At 37.3% G+C, this 25,450-nt stretch overlaps 1 protein-coding gene across 9 annotated transcripts in view; it reads right to left on the reverse strand.

The window, feature by feature from the left end:
* The window catches only part of synj1 (synaptojanin 1), an 84,871-nt gene that overhangs the window by 33,546 nt on the left and 25,875 nt on the right, over nt 1-25,450 (reverse strand). For 7 of the 9 annotated variants that reach the window (XM_052015341.1, XM_052015340.1, XM_052015339.1 and 4 more), the window contains exons 9-19: nt 24,436-24,608; nt 24,263-24,344; nt 23,045-23,197; nt 19,946-20,111; nt 13,887-13,910; nt 11,690-11,881; nt 8,172-8,256; nt 7,496-7,636; nt 5,428-5,620; nt 2,771-2,929; nt 453-609 (exon numbers count right to left, since the gene is read on the reverse strand). In XM_052015341.1, coding sequence (XP_051871301.1) covers nt 453-609; nt 2,771-2,929; nt 5,428-5,620; nt 7,496-7,636; nt 8,172-8,256; nt 11,690-11,881; nt 13,887-13,910; nt 19,946-20,111; nt 23,045-23,197; nt 24,263-24,344; nt 24,436-24,608 — 1,525 coding nt within the window. The remainder of the gene's footprint in view (nt 1-452; nt 610-2,770; nt 2,930-5,427; nt 5,621-7,495; nt 7,637-8,171; nt 8,257-11,689; nt 11,882-13,886; nt 13,911-19,945; nt 20,112-23,044; nt 23,198-24,262; nt 24,345-24,435; nt 24,609-25,450) is intronic. The other 2 variants (XM_052015337.1, XM_052015338.1) reach the window with 2 other exon arrangements.

Genomic DNA, 25,450 nt, shown 5'->3' on the forward strand with positions numbered 1-25,450 from the left:
TATTACTGTTTGACCCTCTGTCAAAAACAGAGATAAGACTGTTTTGCATAAAATTAGAATGTTTGACCAATAGCTGGCTTACTTTCTAACCTTTAAAGGTAAACAACTAATTTATTCTGCTTACAATATTCATCCTTTAAACACAAAGTTCTATAAATTTCAAAGAAACCAACCTGCTGCACATAGGAAGTTTAAAACTTAAGGGGTAATTCCACATTCCCACTGAGTGCTTGTGCTCATAGGAAGCACTGATCAGGACATTGGGGTTACATTGGAGCATCATAATATCCCTCATGGATTCTCTGTAAAAAGCATCATTTTAGGGTGGGAGGATGAGTGTGTCAAGAATATTGTGGAATTCTCCCCACGGTGCATAGGAATGAAGAAAACACAACTGTCAAATATGAGGAATAAAAAAAGTAAATATCTTGCGAGACAACTGGTTATCATACCCGATTTGTCAACAGGCCACTTTCGTCTTTTCCAAAGAACTCGATCTGTCCAAGCTGGAGTCCGACATTTTTCACTTGTATCATAATCATCAGAGAATAGGTCATATTTGTAAGTTGGAGCGAAATTTATTCTACCTTCCAGAAACTCTCGGAAAATCTTCAGAAAAAACAAAGATTACTTAACTGTTAGACCAGACAGCATTCACTTTCCACTACAGAATTATAAGGCACAAGTGTTCAGAAAATTTACATTGAAAGTTCCTACAAGGATAATTACAAGAGTATTATAAAATTTCCAGTGAACCCAAATAGTTTAAGGGGAGCCCCAGGAAGCCAGCCATTTGGGATTTCTAAACAAGTGGGTTATCGGAATCTCACTGTATGAACAAGATTAATGTAAACAAATATAGATCCTTTATGGTCAGAAATGGGAGAATTTATAATGGGGAACAAAAAATGACAGAGCAATTAAAAAATACTTTGGTTCTGACTTCGGAACAGAATAGCCTCCCAGGGACACTAGGAAAGTAAGAGTCTAATGAAAAGGGGGAATAAAAAGTAAAAGAAAAACTGCTGGAGAAATTAGTAGTACTGAAGGCAATAAATAGAACTGAAGGCTAATCCCTAGGGCCTTATATCTGCATCCTAGGGAGATGCATCCACTATTTCCGTGACTACATTTGTTGTCATCTTCCAAAATTCTTTATCCTATGTGACAAATGTAACCCCACTATTTAAAAAAGTATGGGAAAAGAAAACCGGGAACTAAGGACTGGTTAACCCAACATCTGTAGTAGGGAAAATGCATGAGTCTATTACAAAGGACATAATAAGAGAACAGTTAGAACAGGTCAACAATAGTAGACAAGTCAACATGGATTTACAAAAAGGGAAATTATTTTATAAGCCTACTGGAATTTTTTTTGAGGATGTAACAGATAGCTCAGAGAGAACCAGCAAATATGGTGTATCTGTATGCCCTTGTACAGCAGTCACTCAAAGTAAACATGCGGGTGCTGCAAGCAGTTAAGATGGCAAATAGGATGTTGCCTTTAATTGAAAGAGGTTTTGAGTACAGGAGCAAGCCTTGGGCCTTGGCAAAACCACCCCCAAAGAGTATGCAGTTTATCTAAGAACGGATATATTTGCAATGGAGGGAGTGCAGCTCGATCTCTGAGATGGCAGGTCTGCTGTATGAGGAGCAATTGGGTAGATTAGGCCTGTGTTCACTAGAGTTTAGAAGAATGAGAGGGTTTTTCATTACAGTGCAAGCTTCAGGCAGGGCTGGACAGACGATACAGGAAGAATGTTTTTCTTGGCAGGGGAGTCTTGAATGAGGGATTGAAGTTTCATAATACAGAGTATATCATTTAGGACTGAGATGAGAAAAGATTTCTTCACTCAGAGGATGATGAAACTATGAAGTTCTCCACCACAGAATGTTGTGGGGGCCAAGTTATTGAATAAATTCATAAAGATAAATAGACAGATTTCTAGATAGAAGAGGCATGAAGGGATATGAGAAGAGAAAACAAATAGGGTATTGAGATATACGATCAGCCATGAATATATTAAATGGCAGAGCAGGCTCAAGAGGCTGAAAGGCCTATCCTGCCCCTGTTTTTCTACGTTTCTGTGAATGTGATGTTGTAGGCCAAGTTAACACAACTATGGGTTGTTTGGGGCCATGTGGGGATCAGTAATATGTGCAGAGACTTGCCTGATGAAGAGTGGAAAACAAAGTTTTGTTTGTGAAAACAGTTTGGATTGCCTTTTAATGTTCAACACTGAGTTGAAGCAAAAGTGGCAATACTACATTCTATAACTTCTGAGATAAACTTTCATGTTTTATTGCCCCATCACTAATATTTTGTATATATTTGGAAGTAACAGAATCTTGCAATAATTTACAAATTATTTCCATATTCTGCAACAATTTGTCAACTTCTGTGTAGAGTTTTTTTTATACATCTTTAAAGCCAGCTGGAAGTCTTTCACCACACAACATCAATTTTCAATAAGTAATATACACATGCCAACATATAATGATGTTTTACTATTTAAACTACCTATGTGGCTTACATGTTACATTTTCAAGCCTGATGGCAAGCTTATTTCTTGGTAATCCATGTGAAATTACAGGATAGATCACGAGCTGCTATTTCTAACTCCACCCTCCCCTCTCCATTAATACCATGCCAGGGCAATGGTTATTTGACAAAACCAACCAATCTACTGCAAACACACCTTGCCCATGATATGCAAGCTACTCAATATTGATAGATTTTAAACACATTTTTAAGAAACTTCAATCTTACATGTCCAGCATTTTTTTGATTAATAAGTTGATCTCCTGACAGGAGGGAGTCCCAATTCTGTTGTCTTATCAGCTCTTTTACTTCTTCATTTGGAAGATCAATGCGATAATTGAAATCTCCACACCAAAATATATAATCATGAGAAAACAGTAATCGTCCCTACGGAAAGTGAAGAGAACATGATTTAGAATTAAATTCAAGATTAACTGCAAAACAACTATTTTTCAGGACAGTTAAACATTATCTTCATTGGTGACTTTGCAAATTGGATTTCAAAGTTACTTAATTAACTTCAGCAAATTTCACGAAAATATTTTCTTGACACATTCATGGTTTTCCAAGATCAGGTATTCAATCCAACAGATCAACTCTTCATGCCATTCAGTTGTATCAACTGCTACAGGATTCAGTAATAAAACCCTGCAGTATATCCTAGCATCAATCCAAACTGCAAAGGCTTTCAGTCAAAAGTGGTAAATACACAATCCACCTCATCCTCTTGAGGTCTCCACCAAGAATCCTAGCTACAACCAATTCAATTCAGTCCACATGGCATCAAGAAAAAGATGAGCATACTGAATGCATAAGCATTATTTGTCCAAAGATCCAAGTTTCAGTGCTAAAGACTTATGCTCCATAAATAGCCAGCCTCCAAACTAGACTATTCCTGTGCATACACAAGCATATATATGATACAGTGCAAATTTACACAGCTATTTCCTGTCCACATAAAGCAGGATGTGCAAATTAGCTATTTACTTCCTGATAAATCTACTCTCAATTATCAAAATAGTGGAAGGTGTTACTGACAATGTTTTCAAGCAGCCATTCCTCACCAATAACTTGATCACTACTAATCTTCAGGAATATGAACAAAAGAACCAAATTCCAGAGGTGAAGCGACAGTGACTGCTCTTGACATCAACTCGGAATTTGACAGTATGTCGTCAAGCAGCCCTGGGAAAATTAATGTCATGGAGGGGAATCATTTGCGCCATAACATTACTCATCTTCAGTTGTTTCATGACCTTTCGTTCAAAAAGTGAGAATTGGAAATGTTGATGATTGCAGAATTTTCAGTTCTCTGCTTCTCAGGAAATCACACAGCCCTTAGCTGCATGCAGTAATACTTCAGTGATAATATTCAGGCTTGAACTGCTAAGTGGAAAGTAACGCTCATGCCACATCGATGCCAAGCAATGACCATCATGAACAAGTGAAAGTCACCAACTCCTGTCACATTCTTGGCATTGCCTATTGCCACAGCCCCATTATTTACACCCTGGGAATTTAGAATTGACCAAAAATTGACAAATAATTGCATATATTGTGGCCACAATAACAGATCAGAGTTGAGGTGTTCTATAGCAAAGAATATCCCAAATATCCTGATCCCAAAGCTCAGCATCTACAAGGCAGTCCAAAACCAGTACAGAGACTTAACACCAGAACAAGTAGTTGCCCTAACATACCACTGCACCAGACTTGCAGTGTTGCAAGAACAAGTGGATGCACTGCAGAAATTCAATAGCACCTTAGCAAGATGCCACATTTATCAGTTAAAGGGACAAAGGAGCGCCATTACTGAAATATTCCTTCAAACACAATCAAACTATATAAAAGGAAAGAAAATGGTAGAGACAGTCAGCAGGTCAGGTAGCATCTTTGGAAGAGGAAACAAAGTTAACATTTCAGATCTAAGACCCAACATCAGAACTGGTAAAGTGAACAAACAGGTTAGGTTTCAGTTGCAGAGAGGTGCATGCGTGTGCATGTGCGTGCATCTTCATTCTTTGACCTGAAACATCAACTCATGCAACCTGACTTGGCAGTGTTTCCTGTTTTAATCTCAGATTTCTATCAGCTGCAGTTTTCTGCTTTTCAAATAAAATATTTTAGTTTTGTTGATAGGTAAAATCCTGAAACAAGTATGAGAATATCGTTACCACACTGGCTGCGTAAGTTCAAGGCAGCTGGTGACCACCACCTCAAAGGCACATAAGAATGAGCAATATGCGTAGCAATGAGCAACAATGGCATACATTCCCTTCTCTTATATAACAAGGGTTTTATTTTTAAGAATTATTCAGGATGTGGCCTTCACTGACTAGGCCAGCATATATTGCCCATCACTAATTGCCCTAAAGAAAGTCACTTTCGTTAACTGCAATAGTCCTTCGGGCTGGCTTTGAAAAAAATGACATTTCTAGTTCAGAAATTGATTACAAATTCTCTCATATTTTTAAAATAAGCTGAACAGTGATATTATAAATGTCTTAATATAGTTAGTACTCATCCCTCAGTCAGCATCACAAAATAAAGATCATCTGATCTTGTCACATGGTTGTTTATGGAAACCTGCTATGCAAAACTGGCTACCATTTTTTTGTACAATAGTCACTACAAAAGTTTTTAAAGTGCTTTGGGGCTTTATGCAGTTGTGAAAGACAGATACAACTGTAAGTGTTTCATTCTTTAAAGAAAAGATTACATTTATTTCCTATCAATTTTTTTGGAGGCCCATATATTTTTTAGACTTTAATACTTAATGCATTATGCAAACTTGTAAAGTAAAATCTTTACAGGAACTAATCTAGCTTTTCAATGCATAATGTGGTTGAAAACATTTGCATTTAAATAAATAATGCTGATCATACCATGGGAAAACTCAGTTTACGAGCTATTTCAATGTAATCCTCATTCCTTTCCTTGACTTGCGACTGTCCTGCAGCAAAATGGGCACAAACGAAGCAAAGGCTGGTGGTATAGAACAGCATGTGGACAGCAACTGCCCCTTTGTTACCAGTAGCTCCTCCCATTCCAGTCTTCACAGTATCCACTGCTACATCCCTAAAACAGAATGCCATTACACCAATTAGAAACACATGACAGCCTACTCCAACTACATTTATTTGAACAAAATAGTTTGATATCAGGGATGTGTCCTGAACTTTCATATATTATCATAATGTGCAACTGTCTAGCAACACAATTTCTGGCAAGACATTAACTTTTAAAATCTTAATATTTTGCAAATTCTGTGCTCAAAGCAATGATTAATCATGTTACAGAACAAAATGTTTTTCCTTTCATTTAGCTTTGGTCACAATAAGGTTGGGTTAAGGTATACAGTATCTGCTAGAGTGTAAAGTTCTATTTCTTCTGGCTTAACAATGTGCACAAGCCTTAATCTTTGATGAGCAACCCTTACCAGACAACATTTCATTTTCTATATTAGCCTTCAATTGTCTATGCACTGTAAAATTAACAATTTCAAGCCAATTTTTGCTAAATTAACAACAGTTTCATGTAATGGGAAACGAGATTAAAACTGTTTTCATATTGGTTTCATTTTGATCCTAATTCTAGAAGTGAAAGACCAATGTCTTACTCAAACAATCAGCCAGTCTTTTAAAGATATTTATTTATATTTACGATCAAAAAGATATAGCTACAAGAACATAACATTTCTGAATTTAATCATTTTCAAAAAGCCACTTAACCAGCAACTAATCAAACAGTGAATTATGAAATAAAACAGAAAGAGTATAAGGTAATGTACATGTGTCAATGGATTGACTAAATATAATGGTCTCAATTTCATTTCAAACTGTGCTGTACAGTACTGATGGATACAATGCTGATGGCCAGAGGTCTGACACATTTGAAAGGAGCACCAAAGATACAGTGGGCAAAGCCGTAAGGAACCAGAGAGGAGGCACCAAAGAGTGGAGCAGAACAGAAGTAGCAAAGGGGCAAGCAAGGGGAGCAGTGAGGAGGCAATAAGAGAGCAGCAAAACATGACCAAAACCAGCAGCATCTCTTTACATAGTTAATATCAAACTTTAAGTCAGTTAAATGATTTCTTTCAAAACAGAGACCAATTAGATTCCTGGAATATTTAGGGAATCAAGGGATATGGGGATAGTGCAGGAAAATGGTGCCAAGCTAGAAGATCATCCATGATCTTAATGAATGGTGGAGCAGGCTCAAGGGGCCAGATGGCCTATTTCCACTCCTATTTCTCGTGCTCTTATTTGATCTGCAGAGTTTAAAGGGGCAATTTAAAAAAGCAACAGTTCCATGGATTATAACCGCATTTCCGAATAGATTGATCTTTCTTTTCATAGTTAATTCCTGCAACGCAACCTTTGAAATAAGCAATATAACTGGATCAAGGCAAACTGTAGTTTCCATTTAATGGGAAAGAGCAAAATCAGGCTAAGAGTTTAACTGTACTTCCACTCCTATATAGAAAAGGATTATTGCTTTTCTTTTTTTTGCTGTTAACTGCTGAACTTACAACCCTCATTAATTCTCCTGTTCTCCAACCTACAGATTCCTACTGCAACACTATCGCAGTTTGCTTTCAGCTGACGTCATCTTACGATTGTATTGGCTAAAACACCAGCAAGCCCAAAATGTTTCAGTTTAGATGAGGTAATACTTAAGACTTGTATAATTTTTTATGGACATCTCGCATCTTCAAACAAATGACATGAGAAACAACCATTATAGGTGACCTAAGTTTATTTACCCAAATTTGACAGAAGCCTGATGAAGAGATGAGTCAATAAAAGTAATGAAGAATTTAGATTTTAAAAATGCCCTTGCCCAAATGACAGTATCAGATAATTTTAGCATTTAATTTTTATTGCAATTAATAGAAAATACTGCTAATGGCATATTGTCCCTAATCAAATGATACTGTAAAAAAAAACTTACCTGATAAATGCAGCATGTTGTGGTCGGATAAAGATAAACAAGCAAACACCCACGAGTTGCTCAGAAGCTAAAAGTACATACTTGCAGTCTCTAGAGATACTCTTCTGAATCTCAGCTGCCCATAATTTCTGATTTGTGGTACTGTCAAAGAATCATAAGCAATGAGAAATAATATACACAAATGTACTTGTAATGCTAGGTTTTTAAAACACATACATCATGAAGGAGAACTTGAGAGACCAAGGACAGCTAACTGACAATAGTATAACTAAAGTTCTGATGAAATGTCATCAACCTGCAATTTTAACCCTGTTTCTCTCCTCACAGGTGTGCCTAACCCTCCAAGTATTTTTGACATCTTTTGTTTTTATTTCAGTATTATTAAAGTGGTTTGGAAGAACGAAAGGAAGATGTAGAAATAGAGAAGGATAAAGTCAAGGAGCTATTATTCAACACACAAGGAACCTTATTCAACACAAAAATTCAGTTGCAGTGAATCAGTTTCCAATTTAAACAAGCCATTCTAAAATAATTAAGTAAAAAAATTAAAATCATGATCTACATCTGAGTTTAAACCATATCACACAAACAGGAAACCAGTGGTAACATTAAGTAACTTTCTCATTTCATTCATAAGAAAAATTAGAATGACAAATATCAAAGTATTACCACCTACCTTGCACTTACAATATTTCCTGCATTCAGCTCAACCATTTCTTCAAATCCAATAGCAAATATGTCTACAGGTTTGCTCCCCTTGTCTGAAATTAAAATAAATGAAATTCTTTAATCTTCAATGAGTGCAGCAATCTAACATAAGGGAAATAAAAATATGCCAAGCCAAGGATAATAAATTTGGAGAGGGCACCAATGGCTAGGTGGAACACGCAAGTTCTGAGGAAAATAACATAAAATATAATAAATCACAATAATGATTTGGATGAAAATATAGATGGGCTAATTAATAGGTTTGCAGATGACACAAGAACTGGCAGACGTGGATAATGAGGAAGGTTCTCAAAGAATATAGCAGGATATAGATCAGTTGGAAGTATGGGTGGAAAAATGGCAGATCGAGTTTAATCCAGACAACTGCAAGATGCTGCACTTTGGGAGGTCAAATGTAAGAGGAAAGTAAGACCTTTACTATAAGATCTTTATTAGTCACATGTACATCGAAACACACAGTGAAATACATCTTTTGCATAGTGATTTTCGGGGGCAGCCCGCAAGTGTCGCCACGCTTCCGGTGCCAACATAGCATGCCCATAACTTCCTAACCTGTACGTCTTTGGAATGTGGGAGGAAACCAGAGCACCCGGAGGAAACCCATACAGACATGGGGAGAACGTACAAACTCCTTACAGACAGTGGCCGGATTTGAACCTGGGTCACTGGCACTGTAAAGCACTATGCTAACCACTATGCTACTGTGCCTGCAAATATACAGTAAATGGCAGGACCCTTAGGAGCAGTGATGTACAGAGGGATCTTGGGGTGCAAGTCCTGAAAGTGGCAATACAAGTAGATAGGATGGTAAAGAAGGCGTACTTACCTTCATCGGTCAGGCCATTGAGAATAAAAGTTGACAAGTCACAACGCAGCTGCATAAAACTTTTGTTTGGCCATATGTGGAGTATTGTGTGCAGTTCTGGACACCATTTTTACAGGAAGGATGTGCAGGCTTTGGAGAGGGTGCAAACGAGGTTCACCAAGATGTTGCATAGATTAGACAGTATTAGCTATAAGAAGAGGTTGGACAAACTTGGATTGTTTTCTCGAGCTGAGGAGTGATGTGATAGAAGTGTATAAAATTATGAAAAGCATAGATAGGGAACATATAATCTTTTTCCCAGGGCAGAAATGTCAAATACTAGAAAGCATAGATTTAAGGTAAGAGGGGGAAAGTTTAAAGAGATTTATGAGGCAGTTTTTTAGGTTTTTTTTAAACTCACAGAGTGACAGGAACACACTGCCAGGGAAAGTGGTGGAAGCAGACAACAGCAACATTAAGAGGCATTTAGACAGGCACATGAACAGGCAGGGGATGGAGGGATATAGACCATGTGCAGGCATTGTGGATACGCAGTCAATGATTACATTCAAAACACAGGTGAATAAATTTCTGGATATTATAAATTAAGGAATGCTGGGATAGGGCAACAAAATGGTGTTTGAAATAGAAGACCAGCCATAATCTTGCTTAATGGTGGAGCAGACTAGGGTCCAACTAGCCTAATCCTGCCTTTTAGAACATAGAACAGTACAGCACAGGAACAGGTCCCTTGCCCCACAATTTCTGTGCTGACCACGATGCCAATTTAAACTAATCCCATCTGCCTGCACATGATCCATATCCCTCCATCCCCTTTTTCATGTGCCTGCCTAATGCCTCTTAAATGTTGCTATTGTATCTGCTTCCACCACTTCCCCGGTAGTGTATTCCTGCAATCTGTTCACTCTTCCAGACCCATTAACTGCCTCCCTACTCCACAGATTTTCCTGCCACCCAGCCACACTAGATGCAATTCACTGCAGCCAATTAATCTATCATCCAGCATGTTTTTTTGGAAGTGGGAGGAAAGTTGAGCACCCAGGGGACTTCCAAATTATCACAGAAAGTGCAAACTCCATACAGATGACACCAGAGATCACAATCGAACCTGGGTTGTTGGAGCTGTGAGGCACCAGCACTTACTGCTGAACCACAGTGCCGGCTGCACGCTTAACTACGTTTCTGGACCCTGGCTTCAGAAAGGACGTTAATGCATTGGAAGCAATTTGGATAAGGTTTACTAAGCCAATACTTGGACAGAATGGGTTGAATTATGAGGAAAGGTTGGACAGGTTAGGCTCGCATCTGCTAGACTCTCAGAGTGAGAGGGGACTTGATTGAAATATACAAGGATCCTGAGGAGTCTTGCAAGGGTGAACGTAAAGAGTATGTTTCCTCTTGTGGAGAATCTAGAATTAGAGACTACTGCTTTAAAGTAAGGAATCACCAATTTAAGACAGAGATGAAGCAATTTCTTTTCTCAGAGGACTGCTAGACCTTGGAACTCTTTTCCTCAAAGTGCAGTGGAAACAAGTTATATGTTTTTATAAAGACAGAGATAGGTAGATATTTGATAAGTGAAGGGGTGAAGGATTATTGTGGGTAGGCAGGAATATGGAGTTGAGTTTACAATCAAATCAGGCATAATTACACTAAATGGCAGCACAGACTTGAGGATCTAAGTGTCCTACTTCTGCTCCTAGTTTGTAGGACATTCAGTAACAGATTAATCTGTGTGCACTCTGTTCAAGCATATTAAGTGTCTTGATGTCGCATCCTTTATTAGAGATTTGAGCAGGAGGGTCACAGAAAGATAGAAATGTGTTGAAATATAGGGAAGTAATTCCAAAGTAGGAAACTTCAGATGAAAAACACGATGATGCTGGAGGAACTCAGCAGGCCAGGCAGCATCCGTGGAGAATACCAGGCGGTCAATGTTTCGGGTCAGGACCCTTCTTCAGGACTGAAGATAGGAAAAGGGGAAGCAGATATCCCCTGGTGGATCTGCTCTCCCCTCCTCCCCCGGACCTGCCTATCACAATCTCTTACTTGCATCTACCAGTCACCACCTTGTACCCACCCTGCCTCCCCTCCACCTATCACTGCTCTACTTTTCCCTCCTATATATTGGGCTTCCCCTTCTCCTATCTTCAGTACTGAAGAAGGGTTCTGACCCAAAATGTTGACTGCCTGCTTTTCTCCACAGATGCTGCCTGGCCTGCTGAGTTCTTCCAGCATCACAGTGTTTTTCATCTAGATTCCAGCATCTGCAGTCCTCTATTTCTCTAGGAAACTTTGAAAGCTGAGAACATAGTCAGTAACATTGGGATGAATGTAACAGAGGTTGAATTAATAAAATGGAGACTGTAAGGTGATCAAGTACAAAAGGAGGCTACAGAGATAAAGTGAGGCAAAGCCTGTTCCTGGGACTTGGGTGGCTGGCGAGTTACACCTATTGCCTACTCCTTTTCAATTTCTCAAGGGCTCAAGTGCTAATGATAAGAAACCATACCATTTGACTTCTTCCAAGATTTCTGCTTTGCAACATTAAAATTCAAAAGCACACTGTGTACACTAAAAAATACAGTACTGAGCACAGCTGAAGTTACCAAACAATCATAGTAAATGCAAGATTTTACCTTGGAAGTCCTGAGCGTTTGATTTTTTTTGTGCATCCAACAGCCAGTCATTTAGAGTTTGATTCTTGAAAGCAATACTACGAAATTGCTTTCCACCATTCACATTCCAGGTTCCAACACTGACTCTGATTCGTTTTGGTTTTGTATACTTATGGTAGTTTTCACACATACCATGCAAGACTTTGGGTGAAGCTGTAAAGTTAGAAAACAATGTTCTTTTAGAAACATGTAATTATACATATTTGTCCAGCTTCCAAATTCTGACATAGGATATATTAGCTCTTTTTTAAGAATAAAAAAAATTTAAAACGGCTCTGATTTGTACAGGTCACTCTTTTTGCCTTCAGATAGGTTAGAATTTTAATCAGACAAAAGGGGCAAGGGCTAGAAAGCATCCTGTATTAAATATGTGAATTTAAATTTATTGTCTTAATTATGACTCAATTGCAATTTTTACCCGAGGGCTGCAAATAGAGATTGAATTTTAGAATTACTTGGAAGCCCTGGATTTCCCTTCACTCTCTAACCACATGCCCTTGTTATCCTTCCTTAACTGCCCAGCAAACACTTGAACAAGTGCCTGGCTGCCCTATTATTGCCTGGAGTGAAAATCTTTGATACATCTAGCTTTCTGAATTCTATCATTCGATGATAGTATTTTTAATCAAGTAGTTATGACTTCAATGTTGTATCAAATAGTTATGACTTCAATAGTACAAACAAATTAATTATTACAGTACATTCTTCACAGAAACACTCCATAAGACCAGTCTATATTCCTTATACAGTGATTTCAATCCCTATAGTTTTTGAAAAATTTTCTCTGTGAAACAACCAGTCATACATTCAAGTGATTAGATTGAATATCCAATGAATCTAATTATTTTTAAATTCCACCCATGTCCTACCACCAAATCAATAGTAGATATTGTGATATGTACATCATTTACTAAGTGTATTTGTCTTTCTACTACCATCGACTCTGAATCTGAATTTAATTTTCAGAATTTTAGATGCAATAGAGCTATATGAACGCTCCATGATCTATATCATTGGATTAATTTTGAGGAATATAACTAATTGAAGGGCCCCACAAACAGAAGTTATTACAGAATCTGCTGTTACAAACACAGTGGATGTAAATTACTCTGCTGTGTGCATTACAAAGAGTTATTTTTAATGGAAGATTTTGCCTATTTTTTTTAAACTATTACATGGTAGCTCCTATTCAGTGAAATTATAACTTCCTCTGCCAGTTCACTGCCCTCATTCTAGTAGAGATGTGCATTTCAAGTAGGCTTCTGCAAAAGTAACAGGGATTTTCATATTTTTTTCCCAGGTAAATTGCAAGCTATTTTGAGTCATATTGGCACCTCCATTCTCTAGTTCAAAGTGTCAATTTTCTGCTCCTCTTCCACCCAACTCGTACGAGCAAATCTTTGCTTTGCCCTCCTCTTCCAACTGTTACTAGCATTTTGCTTCTCTCCCAATTCCCACAAGCATTTTTCCCTCTTGTGCACTTCTCTGCCATATCTCATATAAATCTTTGTGAGAAGTGATGGGGAAGCTAAGGAATATTTGCAATGTAGGGCTAACTTTTGGATATTCTACACTTGTCTAGTGCCTCCGATCATTCTGATATTACACACAGGGTGTAGAAAAAGAAAGGAAGGTTCTACACACAATATGTTATATCCTATACTAATTATATATGCTGGATACATCATGTGCTTCTGCTACCACAGCAGACTGAAAAATCAGAATGCACATCTCCCCCACCCACCCCCTCCCAATATCTCAAGAAAATTTAAATGTCCAATGAGCTATCAAATGTATTTTTGCCAATGTATCAAATTAATGTCTTCACTGCAATTTTCTAAGATAGAGTTTTTTGTACTTGTGTATGTGGCTACTTATTAAAAAAAGTTTACATTTATTGTAATGTCAATTAATGGCAGTATTTGAGTTATTTAAATGTAACTGGATGCTGTTTTAGTCATCTAAAGGAAGAACGTTTATTAGAATAGATCAGAAAATCCACTGTTACACAAATTAACACAGGTCATCTTAAAACAAATAAGCAATTTATGCAGAATGATAAATACTTGGGTTCCTTTTGAAGATAATACAATTAATAAAAGAAAAGAAACACCTGATTTTGCTGTTATTTTTGAAGGATTTAGGCAAAGCACTATACCTGATTGAAGTGTCAATTCTGGAACTGCAGCCACAGCAAAAGGAGAAGAAGAAAAAGCATTAAATGCACTTATGCGCATCAAGTTCTTTCATAAATAAAAAAGAAACCTCAACATGCATTATACAACAGATGTTATACATTTGAACATATGGTGCAACTTAAATCCTTCACACATTAATTGTTGTGTAATCACATTAATTAATCTGTATTTAAGCAGATTACACAGTTGATTTTAGACTGTATAACAAAGGATTTTTATTTTACTGAATTTCTACAGCACGTTAAAATGAAAAAAACTGTTTTAGCATGCCCTTCAAATGCCAATTATAATCTTGTGTTCAATGTGGTTGCCATTAGAATCTGTAATCAGGGAGACATTACTGCTTAGAAAATGATAATCTTGCAAGATTTTCACAGATGTAAGATGCACCAAGACATAATTTGATTCTGATATGATGACAGGAAAAGATCCAAAAGGGCAACAGAAAGGGAACATAAAATACTTAGGAACCATTCAAATGGTTGAAAAGTACAATCAAATGTTAACAGTTTCTCTCTCCACAGACATTGCCTCAGCTCCCGAGTATCTCCAGAATTTTGTTTTTACTAGCTCGTGTTTACTTGATTTAGTACAAAGTTAGAAACAAATACATCCTTCTAATAAAATAGCTCCTTCTTTCCAAAAAGTTCTGGGTTGATAAACAAATGCAAGTACTTGGCTAAATCTATCAAAAAGCAGACCATCCAGGACTTGAAGAATATCCATTCAAATTTCCACCTGACACAAATTAAATCTGAAGCTAGAAGAATAAGTTTTAGTCGCTGATGGAATGTTATCCTCAAACATCTTAAAAGTCCAAAACCACCAAAGTGAATTTTACCTTCTAATTTTTCTCACCAAAATTCTCCAACCCATCTGGAAGACGTTGACTTACTGCATGGACATCTGCAAATGCTGAACAACCTCTTGTATCTCGCCCAAGTGACCATTATTCTTCATGTGGCTCAATGCTCGACAATCAGTAACTGAGCACTACTAAGCACAATGTCCTTGAACCTGATGATTGCACAGCCATCAGAAATCTCTGCAAGTCCTAAATGACTTCCTGAACTGAAATGTGATGCAAACTGAGCAGAATTTCCTTACTATAATCTGACAACAGGAATTCTCTCTAAACATATGATCTTGGTCAGTACTTCATTCAATAGATGGACTTGTACGGTTGTTCCTAAACATGCCAATAATAGCAAAGCTGTTGAGCTTTTCTATTGCAAATTTTAACAGCTTCCCCCCCTCCCCCCCCGCCCAAGTTTGAACTGGTCCTTCTGTACCTTGTTACGGACTCAGTGAAAGTCCCTTTAAGATAGAGAGTGTGTGTGTGGGGCGTGCTTACGTCAATAGAAGATAAAGGACGTAATGACGTTGTTGAAGAAGTCAGAAGAAGAAGGAGAGAGAGAGAGAAGGGAGAGAGACACCAGCCTGCCTGTTTTCTCTATCGATGGATGAGAAACAATAACTGTGTTTGCTACTGAAATCCATGTATGGAAGTTGGAAGTAATCCAGTGGAGTTCACTTTGTTGCTGACCTGTAGAAGGAAACAGGTATTTGTGTGTGGACGACCACGATTCGGATGCTTTTCGGGGTGAGGAAGTCACTACCGAGTAAACACTGAAGTGTCGTTTGGGTTCCATCATGGAACATTTGGATTTCGTATGTACTCTCTCTCTGTTTTTCTACATCTACGTCTTATCTTCAGACAACGGTGGTTGTTGAAGAAGCCCTTGCTCATGTTTCACCTTATGGCTTGCGGAACTGAACTTTAAGAACCATTCCGGAACTGGGAGTTTTGGACTTTGCCACCCACACACACGACGAGTTTAGTTTTGGGGTTAACGTTCGAGGTTTAACATTTTTGAATTCTAACATACTAACATTTTTACTTTTATTTTACGTATTATCATAAGTAGTGATTAATAAAATAGTTTTTAACACTAAATCATGCTCAGTGTGTTTCTTTTGTTGCTGGTTCGTGACAACTTGTTAGACAAACAAACCACCAAAAGTAAACACAAAATCCATAAAAGTGGAACAGTGTAAAAAAAATCCAAGGCTGGTATTAGCAATTTCATGTCTAGGAAACAAATCATGAGCAACCATTGTTTTGCCTACTTTACATACTGCGCAGGCAAAACTGAAGAATGTGCATTTATCACGTCTTCAGAATATCCCAAAACACTTTACAGGTCAGGATTTTTGTTTTGAAATATAGTCAAAGCTGCTACGTAGATAAACAATGGCTAATTTTGCACATAAGTTGCCCCCACAAATGAGAAATTAATGAATGGTATCTTGGGATCTATTAAATCCACTTGAACAGGCACACGGTACCTTGAATTAACAGCTCATGCCATTAACAACACTTCCAGTGCCACAGCCTCACTCAGCATTGCATGAAGTGTCGCCCAGCATTATGCATTTAAATCCACATTGGGGCTTGATCAGAGAACCCTGAGTTAGAGATGAAATTGTTATGAATTGAGTCAAGATGACACTGAATTACAAATGGAACCTTGTAAAGTAACTAAAAAGTTTAAAATAAAATCTTAACATTATTGGTTATTAAATGGAACTTCCTAGAATCCCTTCCTCCCTTTATAAAACTGAAACAATGTGGCTAGCTTGCATAATCCAGATCTTCAGTGATCAAATTCCAAGCTTTTAAAGATTTAACAACAAATTTTCCAGTTAAAAAAAACTAAGATCACATTGCTTAATTCTAAGAAATTCAGCTCTGTAATTTGATTTATCCATAAATCATTTGCAAAGTTCAAATGTACAGTCAATGGGGAAGATATTCTCCTGACCCCGAGTCTCTTGGCTGTTTGCCCATGTACTATGCTATCTTCTGTTGAGAGGCTAGGAGTCCACACCGATGCAGGGCAGGGGGAACCAGTGGCACAGACTACACAGCAAAAGCACTGGCACAAGCAAAAAGTATGCCCCATTACTTGAAGAAACATTTAATTTTCAAATGTTCGATGGAAACAGTACACAATGAGGGGAAAAAATACAAAAATGTGTTTAGCTAGGTTGCTGCCATTAAATGTTCATTTAAAAAAACATTGTTGAAGTGATGTTACACAAAGCATCTGGCCCAGTGTTATTGATAAGCCCAACCTGCATCACCAAAGTGAAGGGGGTGGGGGGTTCTGACAATGAAGATTCTTCCAGGATGGGCCCTGCCTCCTGTTTTGGAGTGACTACACTAACCACTTCCCAAACCACACATAATCAGAATTTCTTCTATTGCCTTTCTGCTATTGTAGTCTTTGTTTTCATTTAGGCTCCTCAATTTCTCTCCTACACCCCTCCCAACTCCTGCCAGCTCCCTAATCATTATCCCCATTTCCCAAAAGAATTATCCTACACCAATCCCTACAATACTCGCCCACTGTCATCCTTTCTCCCGCCTGACAAACTCCTCAACTCTTGGCACCCTCCACCACAATAAGAGATTGCGGAGGCAAGTCCTACCAAATGTGCATACAAGGCTGGGAACTGCCAGCTCTATTACACATAACACCTTAGACATTGTGCACTGGAGGATATTTGATTCCTACAGCCTTGATCAAAGATGGTATGAGTTCCCCTCACAGTGCTATTTTAACACATGGAAACTTGCATTAAAGAATTTCTAGACCACAGACCTGTACACAAAAATATAATCAAACTTAATACAAGCAAACATTAACCAATGTTAGAATGTGATTCAAGGCAATTCCAAGAAAAACAGATGATCATATCTATGAAAGGGATTGAATTGGCTTTCATATCCAAATATGGGTAAAATGTTACTTAATCTCTTGAAACTGACAATGGGAGTCCAAGAATCTGGGTGGTCCATCTGGCCTGGAATATGGCCGTATCAATATACATGCCTTATCTCACTGATCAAGGTGACAATGCCTTGTAGAAGCATGCCAAATGCTCTAGTAACTTGACTCACAACAAAACATAAAGGTTGCTACATTAGCAAGGAGTGCCTTGACTTTGGAATAATAGAATGCTGTACAAAAAATATATTAACCAATTAACAATTTCTTCTAAGGCAATATCCCAGGATCAAATATGACTTACTTCCATTCTGTTTTTGTGGTTCTGAAGTACTAATGAGGCCAACGTAGGAACCAGACTGTTCCACAGATGGAGGAGGTGGTACCTGGTAGCACAGGTGAATGGGTAGCTAGCTTGTGATATGGTGACCTCCTTCTCCTTGCACAGAGTTTTTGTGTGCATGTTATTTTCAGTGATGAAACTTACTCTGTGAAGATGGTGTCTCTGCAACTCTACCCCTCCAGAAAAGGTGTACCCACTATCTTGTTCTTTAAATTGGCTATCTCCTGCCCTTTTGTGCCCCACTTAATGAGGCAATGTCGATGGCAAAGCATCCAAGTTCCTGAGTTGCAATAGAGCGGTTTATTGCTTTTGGGATTGTTCACGAGGATTCTAACATTACAGGTGTTGAACTTTATATTGTGGAGTCAAAACTGCCCATGTGTGGCTTCTTTCAAATGTGGGTAGCTGTGGCATACTAGCTACAGGAGTAAACAGTGGCTAAAGGAATAAAATTCTTAACTAAATTATAAAAATAGCTAAAGTTCTGTAAAGTGCTTTGAGATGCCATGAAAACAATTGAAAGGGACTGATAAATGCAAGCATTTCTTTTGTTGATCGTACTTGTAAGAGCATTTGGATTAATTTCTAGAACAAGATCAAAGACAAGGTCTTTTTTCGGTCATCAAAGCTTAGCTTAGTAATATAACATTTTCCATTCGAAGAGAAGAAAAATTTTATTTGAATATAAAAGTCATTTGAAGCCCAGCTTGACTTGTTAAAAAAACTATTAATCCCTCTGATTTAAATGTGTGCAGGAGAACAGTGGGAAAAGGCAAACTCATTTATGTTCTGTGGAAATTTTGTAAAACTGCACAAGGACAATTAAGATATTGAAAATTTCTGGAAATCCGAGTCAGTCATCCAGGCCATTTATAATTAAATGCCATTTCATCAGCGTAATCGATTGACTTTTTCCTCCAACTGTGATCAAATCCACCTTCTCTAGATAATTTTTTTGTTTCCTTACCTAGCCCCCAATGACATCTAGATTGATAGCTTAAAAACAAGGTATTTGTAGACTGGTATCAAACACTGTTTAATCTGGCCTGAGGAGGATGCGGAAGGGACATAATCTCAGGCTTATAGGCCATCCAGGACAGCTAGAAAATTTCATTATTCGGACAGCCGTGAATGTTTGAAATTATCTTACCCTCGTCTGAACAATCTCATTTATTTGAATATATTCAAGGCTGAAACTGTCAGATTTCTGGTCTCCAATGAGAGGATCATATCAGAAAGTGTTTTGATCAAGGATCAGCCATGATTTTACTGAACAGCAGGCACAATGAGTCACATGGCCCAATCCTGGTCATATTCTTACAATATAGGGTCTCTGTAGGTACACTCTAAGCTCCACCCCAGCAGTACTGCACAAGTTTGGAGGAAGGGCCAGATTTACAATCCAGATACTTCCAAGGTTCACTCTCAGGAATCACATTTATTTGAGCCATGCCAAACCAAATACTGATACTTCAAGTCACATTTAAAGACAAAAATATCATAATTCTTGATGTCTCACTACCTCATTGCTGCTTTCTCACTGTTTTCCTTACTGCTCCACTCACTATGTCTCTGGGGTTCCTTTTTACCTTGCCAATAACTTCAATTTATCCCTGACTCTTTTTAACAGCACCTAGCCTTGATCTGATTGGTAAGGAGAAAGGCTTTTTACTTGAATGAGGCTATGGATGTCTCTCCACAAGTTACAGACTAAATTCTGTTTTTTGTACTAGAGGGAAATAATTTTTTTAACAACAAAAAAAAGAATCAGCAAGTGCTTTCAAGTTTAAATTTAAAGTCTAACACTAGTTTGTATTGCATGCCATAAATAAATTAAAAATATTTTGAATTTCATTACATGCATTTATAAAATATATCTTACCATGTAAAGAACCAGTTGTTAGGAGAGCTCGAGCTTTATCTGCCAAGTCACTGTTCAAGGTATTACCAAGAAGTAAGATGTCAATAGCCTCCTGCTTGGAGCTGTCAAAGAAATTATTCTGAATGGTTCTCGTCACTGAGCGAGCTCCATCCTTAAACTTTCCACCCTAGAGAAAAAAGACACAGTTACATTATTGTGATTATTAAACCAAGCATTGATGTTAGCTAAGTATTCTCTGTACTTTAATGCACTACATTGCATGAAGCACCTTTGAAGTGAAAACGTGTTTTGCAAATATACATTAAATTAGGTCATTTTGTTTTATAAACCTCTGATATATTTAACTCACCGGAAGGCCAACACCCAGAGAAAGCAATAATGAAGGAAGGAAAAATAAATCAATTACTGAATAATCTACACTGATAAATCTTGATACTCAGTGCATTTAAACATAGTCATCAAATACTAGGGTAGTATTTTTCACTGAAAATGAAAGCAAAGCTCAAGATTCTGCTTAAGATGAAACAATGCAAAGTTCTTAACACTGCAGTGATTTTCCACATTGCATGTGTTATAAAAAGTTTAATTAGCATTCAAATCCACACAACTTTTGAATCTGAGATTGTTACATTGGATTTCTGTAAAGTGAATACAATTATTGTCTGAATTTTAAGATCTTGTCACAGTACAGAATCGGCTTCACAAAATTTCAAAGAGGAATAGAAAGTGACATAATCTAATAGCACCTTCCAAGTGGCAACAGAAGAAATGCCTAACCGCAAGCCCTTCGCATGTATATGGAGGTAAAGTACATCCTCAAAAGGTAGTCATCTAACAAACATATGAAGATGCATTAGAAGCACAGAAGTAGGGATTTACAATTGAGATAACTCTCAAGGGCCCACTAAGAGTTTTAAATGCCTAATGGCCGTTCAGTGGTTTAAAACTATGAGGGAAAGAAGGTACATAGCACACGAATATCCAACATGACACATTGAAAAAAGAAGCTACCCTAGGGAAATAACAAAAAGACAACAAATAGTTGTGGTAATTTCACGATCAGAGGAACAGACAGTCCATGTAAAGCTACAACGATGTTTTGCTGTCAATCTGAAAAAACAAAGGATGGAAAGGTTTGTTATGAGTGCATCAAAATAATGACTCACAACAAAGCAAATATTTGTTTTGAAAGTAGTGCTGTATGAGCCAGGTTCTCGACTAAAGAACAATCAGCTATGAATCGCTTCCACAAGCTCAATTGCCATAAAGTAATCTTTATAAATACCTGCACAAGACTTTAGAATACGAGATGTAGGATCAGGACTGGATTCACAAATTAACTGACATCAGTGAATGCAAATATAGATAGTGAATAAAGCAGATTGAGACAGAGACTGGTAGATGTTGATTCAAGACCATATTTTGCAATGCTTAGTTCCTCTAAGGATAAACTTAAAATATTCATCAAGGTAGCGAAATGGACCCATCATTGTTTCATATACTAAAAGTCTTAATAAATTGTAAGACTTAAGCTTTTGTATTGGTTTGTTATTGTCACATGTACCGTAAAACAGAGAAAAACTTTTGTTTTGCATGCCACCGAGATAGATCACGCCACACATGACTACATCGAGATATACATGGAAAAACAGAATGCAGAATATAGTGTTGCAGTTACAGAAAAGGTTACAATGCAGGAAGACAAATAAAAGTGCAAAGGCCATGATGAGATAGATTGGGAGATCAAGAGTTCATCTGAAAAGCCTGGCTCAATAACAGAATAAACTAGATAATATGGGAAAAGAGTGTATGAGAAAGTAGGTGTGGTCCATAAATTCCCTTGAGAAGACTGCTGAAACATTCCAGAAGATCAGATTTTATCCTCCAACTCATGTCCACTTTCTCAGCTGATCCTCATATTGCTTGTTTTTACTGCTCAAAAATGTATATATCGAGTGGCTATCAACAGGTCTCTGGAATATAGAATTCCAAATATTCACAACTCTTGAGGCCATCTACTCAGTCCTTAAATTAAACCCCTTTACCACAGGATTCAATCTGTTGAATCCATGCCACACTGACTTTAAGGCAACACCATTTGATACAAAGGCCAAAACATCATCACTTATTAGTGCAGTCTCGCCTAAGCCCTCTGTAACAGCAGTAAGAAGCCCTTGCTACTGAACCCCAATCTTTTGCGATAAAGTTTACCCTCCTAATTTCTGACCGTAATATTTCCTTGATTTGTAAATGTTTAATTTATGAATTTTTGCTAGAAGTCCATCATTTCTTTGAAGCATGTTATCAATTTATAAAGTCATTTTTTGCTATATTGAATAGCATGTCATTCTGCACAAAGGAATACATTGTAGTAAAATGCCCTTAATACATTTCACTTGCCTTTTTGATTTATGAAATATTGCTTAACAAAACATTTTTCTGGAATGCATCCCTTTCATAAATTGAGGATCTTATTTTTACATCTTTTCCATCAAAGTGAATAATTTCAGTTTCCTAAATTGTGCTCCCTCTCTTTCAGGCATGATTATGTGCGTGCCCAAGAACACACAGATTCTCACTTACAGGGTACAATGTAAAACATAACGGGATTCAAATGTCACAGAAAAGGAAAATCAAATGAAAATGTCTACACATTCCAAGTAGATGCTCTAATGAGCACAATGTATTTAACATGGACAAACGCTAGGCAAAGGAAATAAACTAACAATCCTCTACAAAATTTTTCCCTCTATTGTTTTAAAACTTTTCTAAAAGCACAGCTCTGAACCAGATTTTGGTCAATTCTCCTAATATCCTGATCTTCCATGTGATTACCATTTTGCCTGATTACATCTCTGTTAAGTAGATGGAACATGCTTCCATGTTAAAAATGCTGCAGGTAAAAGGTAAAATTGAAAAAAGGTAAAAATTCTAGAAATGCCTAATGTCAGGTTACGTGCAAGGCAAATTTTACTTTCAAAACAAAGACTGCCTGTTGTTTTATGCAGAATGATTAGGAAAGTTCTACTGTACAAATCAATAGTAGCACTACTTCATTACTTATTTTTCCAGCACCACGTACAACAAATTATACTGTACCTTGGCTTTTCCTTCCAGTGCTCCAGTTCCAGCATAAATTTTACTTATTGAGTCACCACACATTGACCACATGGAACGAAAGACTTCTTGAAATCTAGTGACCATCTGTTGCTTCTCAGCTAGCCCTAGAATATCTAACTGCTTGTGAAGCATCTGTTGGAAAAATGATGAATATGGGAGGGCATAAACAGTCAAAATGTATATAATTCAACTTTTTAAACTGAATTAATCAGTTTGAAATAAGCATTTAACATGATTTATTACTGTAGGCTATTTTAGTTTCCTAAGCAGTCATCTAAGTTTACAGAATGGTTGTCATTACAAGACAATACAAATCAAATATTTGCTTCTTCCCTGTTCACACTACTACATTTCATAGAACATTACATTTCATGATCATCAACAATTACATTTCATGACCACAAACCTGGGTAGGATTTTATAATTTATTAACTTTTATCATGAACACAAGAGCTTTCATTGTATTTCTAGACTCACATCAGATAATGTTCCAGGTTAAGCAAATGTCATGCAAGAATCGAATAATGAAACCTTCTGTAGCATTTTAGATTCTATGCCATCGGTAAGAGATTCAGCCACAAAAATACTAAGTTTTGCCAAATAATTATATAATTTATTCATTCACAGATGCGGACAAAGCCTGAATTTACTATCCATCCCAAAGTGGGACCTTGAACTGAGAGCCTTGCTAACCCATTTCAGAGAACATTGAGAAAACAACCACAATGATGTGCCTGGAATCATACCTTGGCCAGACCAGGTACAGATGGAAGATTTCCTTTCCTGGATGTCATTAATGGATTAGCTGGGCGTTTAATGACAATCCATGAATGTCAGGCCTCCATTACTGATACTATACTTTTATTCCAGTTTTAATTTAACCTCTTTGAATTTAAATTGCCATAGAAGGATTCAAACTTATTAGCTGGATCAATAATCCAGACCTCCAAACACTAGTTCAATGACTTAATCACCATATCATGGTCCCTCTTTTCAAGTAAATTTTAAATTATACTTTTGCAAGCATTTTATCGTAATTATATCTAACATTCTACACATGGTAGTTAAACTGTTTCTGCTGCAACAGTACCCTAGGTTTGAAATAAAGCACTTAGTGACAGAGATTAAGGAAACTGGTGGTTACACTTATTTAATGTAATACGTTGGAAGAATAAATAACTACAACTTGAAACATACCTCCAGCCCAAAGAAAGCCTGCACACTGTTCGTTCTGTCAAGGCAATCAAGACAGTTGGTTCTGATAGTACCAGTCTGGCACCTGTGGGACAACACCTTATGCTCAAATTCAATTGGTTTAATATCCCTTACAAAAATACCTCACTTAAACTTTAATGGTAAAATGAGCATACCTCTGAACTCCATGGGAATCACAATAAAAAAAGCCACATTCCTCCAGAAATGTCTCTAGTTTGGGTTTCAGCACAGTTATAAGTCTGTCTGTCTTTCCACCTTTTACCTGCTGGTGGTAGTCAAAATTCACCATAGGAACATCTGCAGCATGTTCAGATGCCTTCAAATGACTCTACCAAAAAGAAATAAATTCAGGTTTGTAGAATGGCACATTCTTTTTATTTAACATCAGAAAATCACAATCTGAAGAGAACTAAACACAGAAAGGCATTTAATACTAATTGAGGTCACCCAAAACTGACGATACAATGTCCTTTTCAGTTTCCTTCTCTACCAAAGCACCGATTCTTTTCCTAGATGCATACTGCATTTCAATTAATTAGTTCAAGTATACAGCTCTCCTGTAGACCTGGACATTAATCATCAGGTTAACACAATGAGTAGCTCAGTTGCATCCTCATTTAATGTCCAAATAGATGCACCTCCTGCAAAAGTTGCTAAATAATGACTAAGCCACATAAATTCATATTGAGCTGCATATCAAAATAGGCAACAGTACCCAAACTAATGTGCTACATTTCTTCTGCACTAATATCCATAGAAAAATCACAAGGTGTGTGAAATAGACAACTAGTTTGTTAATGCTTATTCATCATTCCTATCTCAATTGAATATATATCACAAGGTGTTGGAACCCAGGCAGATCTTTCTTCTACTAACATAGAGACACAAAGACCAACTTTTCGCTACTTTTGTTGCCGCAACAGAGATTTGGTAACTCAGACTAAGAAGCCAATCACAGACCTCCTAATCAAATATAGATAAACTGCTCTTTGCCAATCAAATGACACAAGGGAACGACAAACACTGCCTATAATTTACTGCAAGAAACTTCAGGAAACCAGAAAGATTGCAGCGGAGAATTAAATAAATTTTATTTGTACAACAGGTTTGAAAGCAGTCAAATGCTTAATCGAAATAAAGCTAGAGGCAAGTTCTTCCTTGAGATACACA

The sequence above is a fragment of the Pristis pectinata genome, chromosome 4 (assembly GCF_009764475.1).
Source record: "Pristis pectinata isolate sPriPec2 chromosome 4, sPriPec2.1.pri, whole genome shotgun sequence".
Lineage (NCBI taxonomy): Eukaryota > Metazoa > Chordata > Chondrichthyes > Rhinopristiformes > Pristidae > Pristis > Pristis pectinata.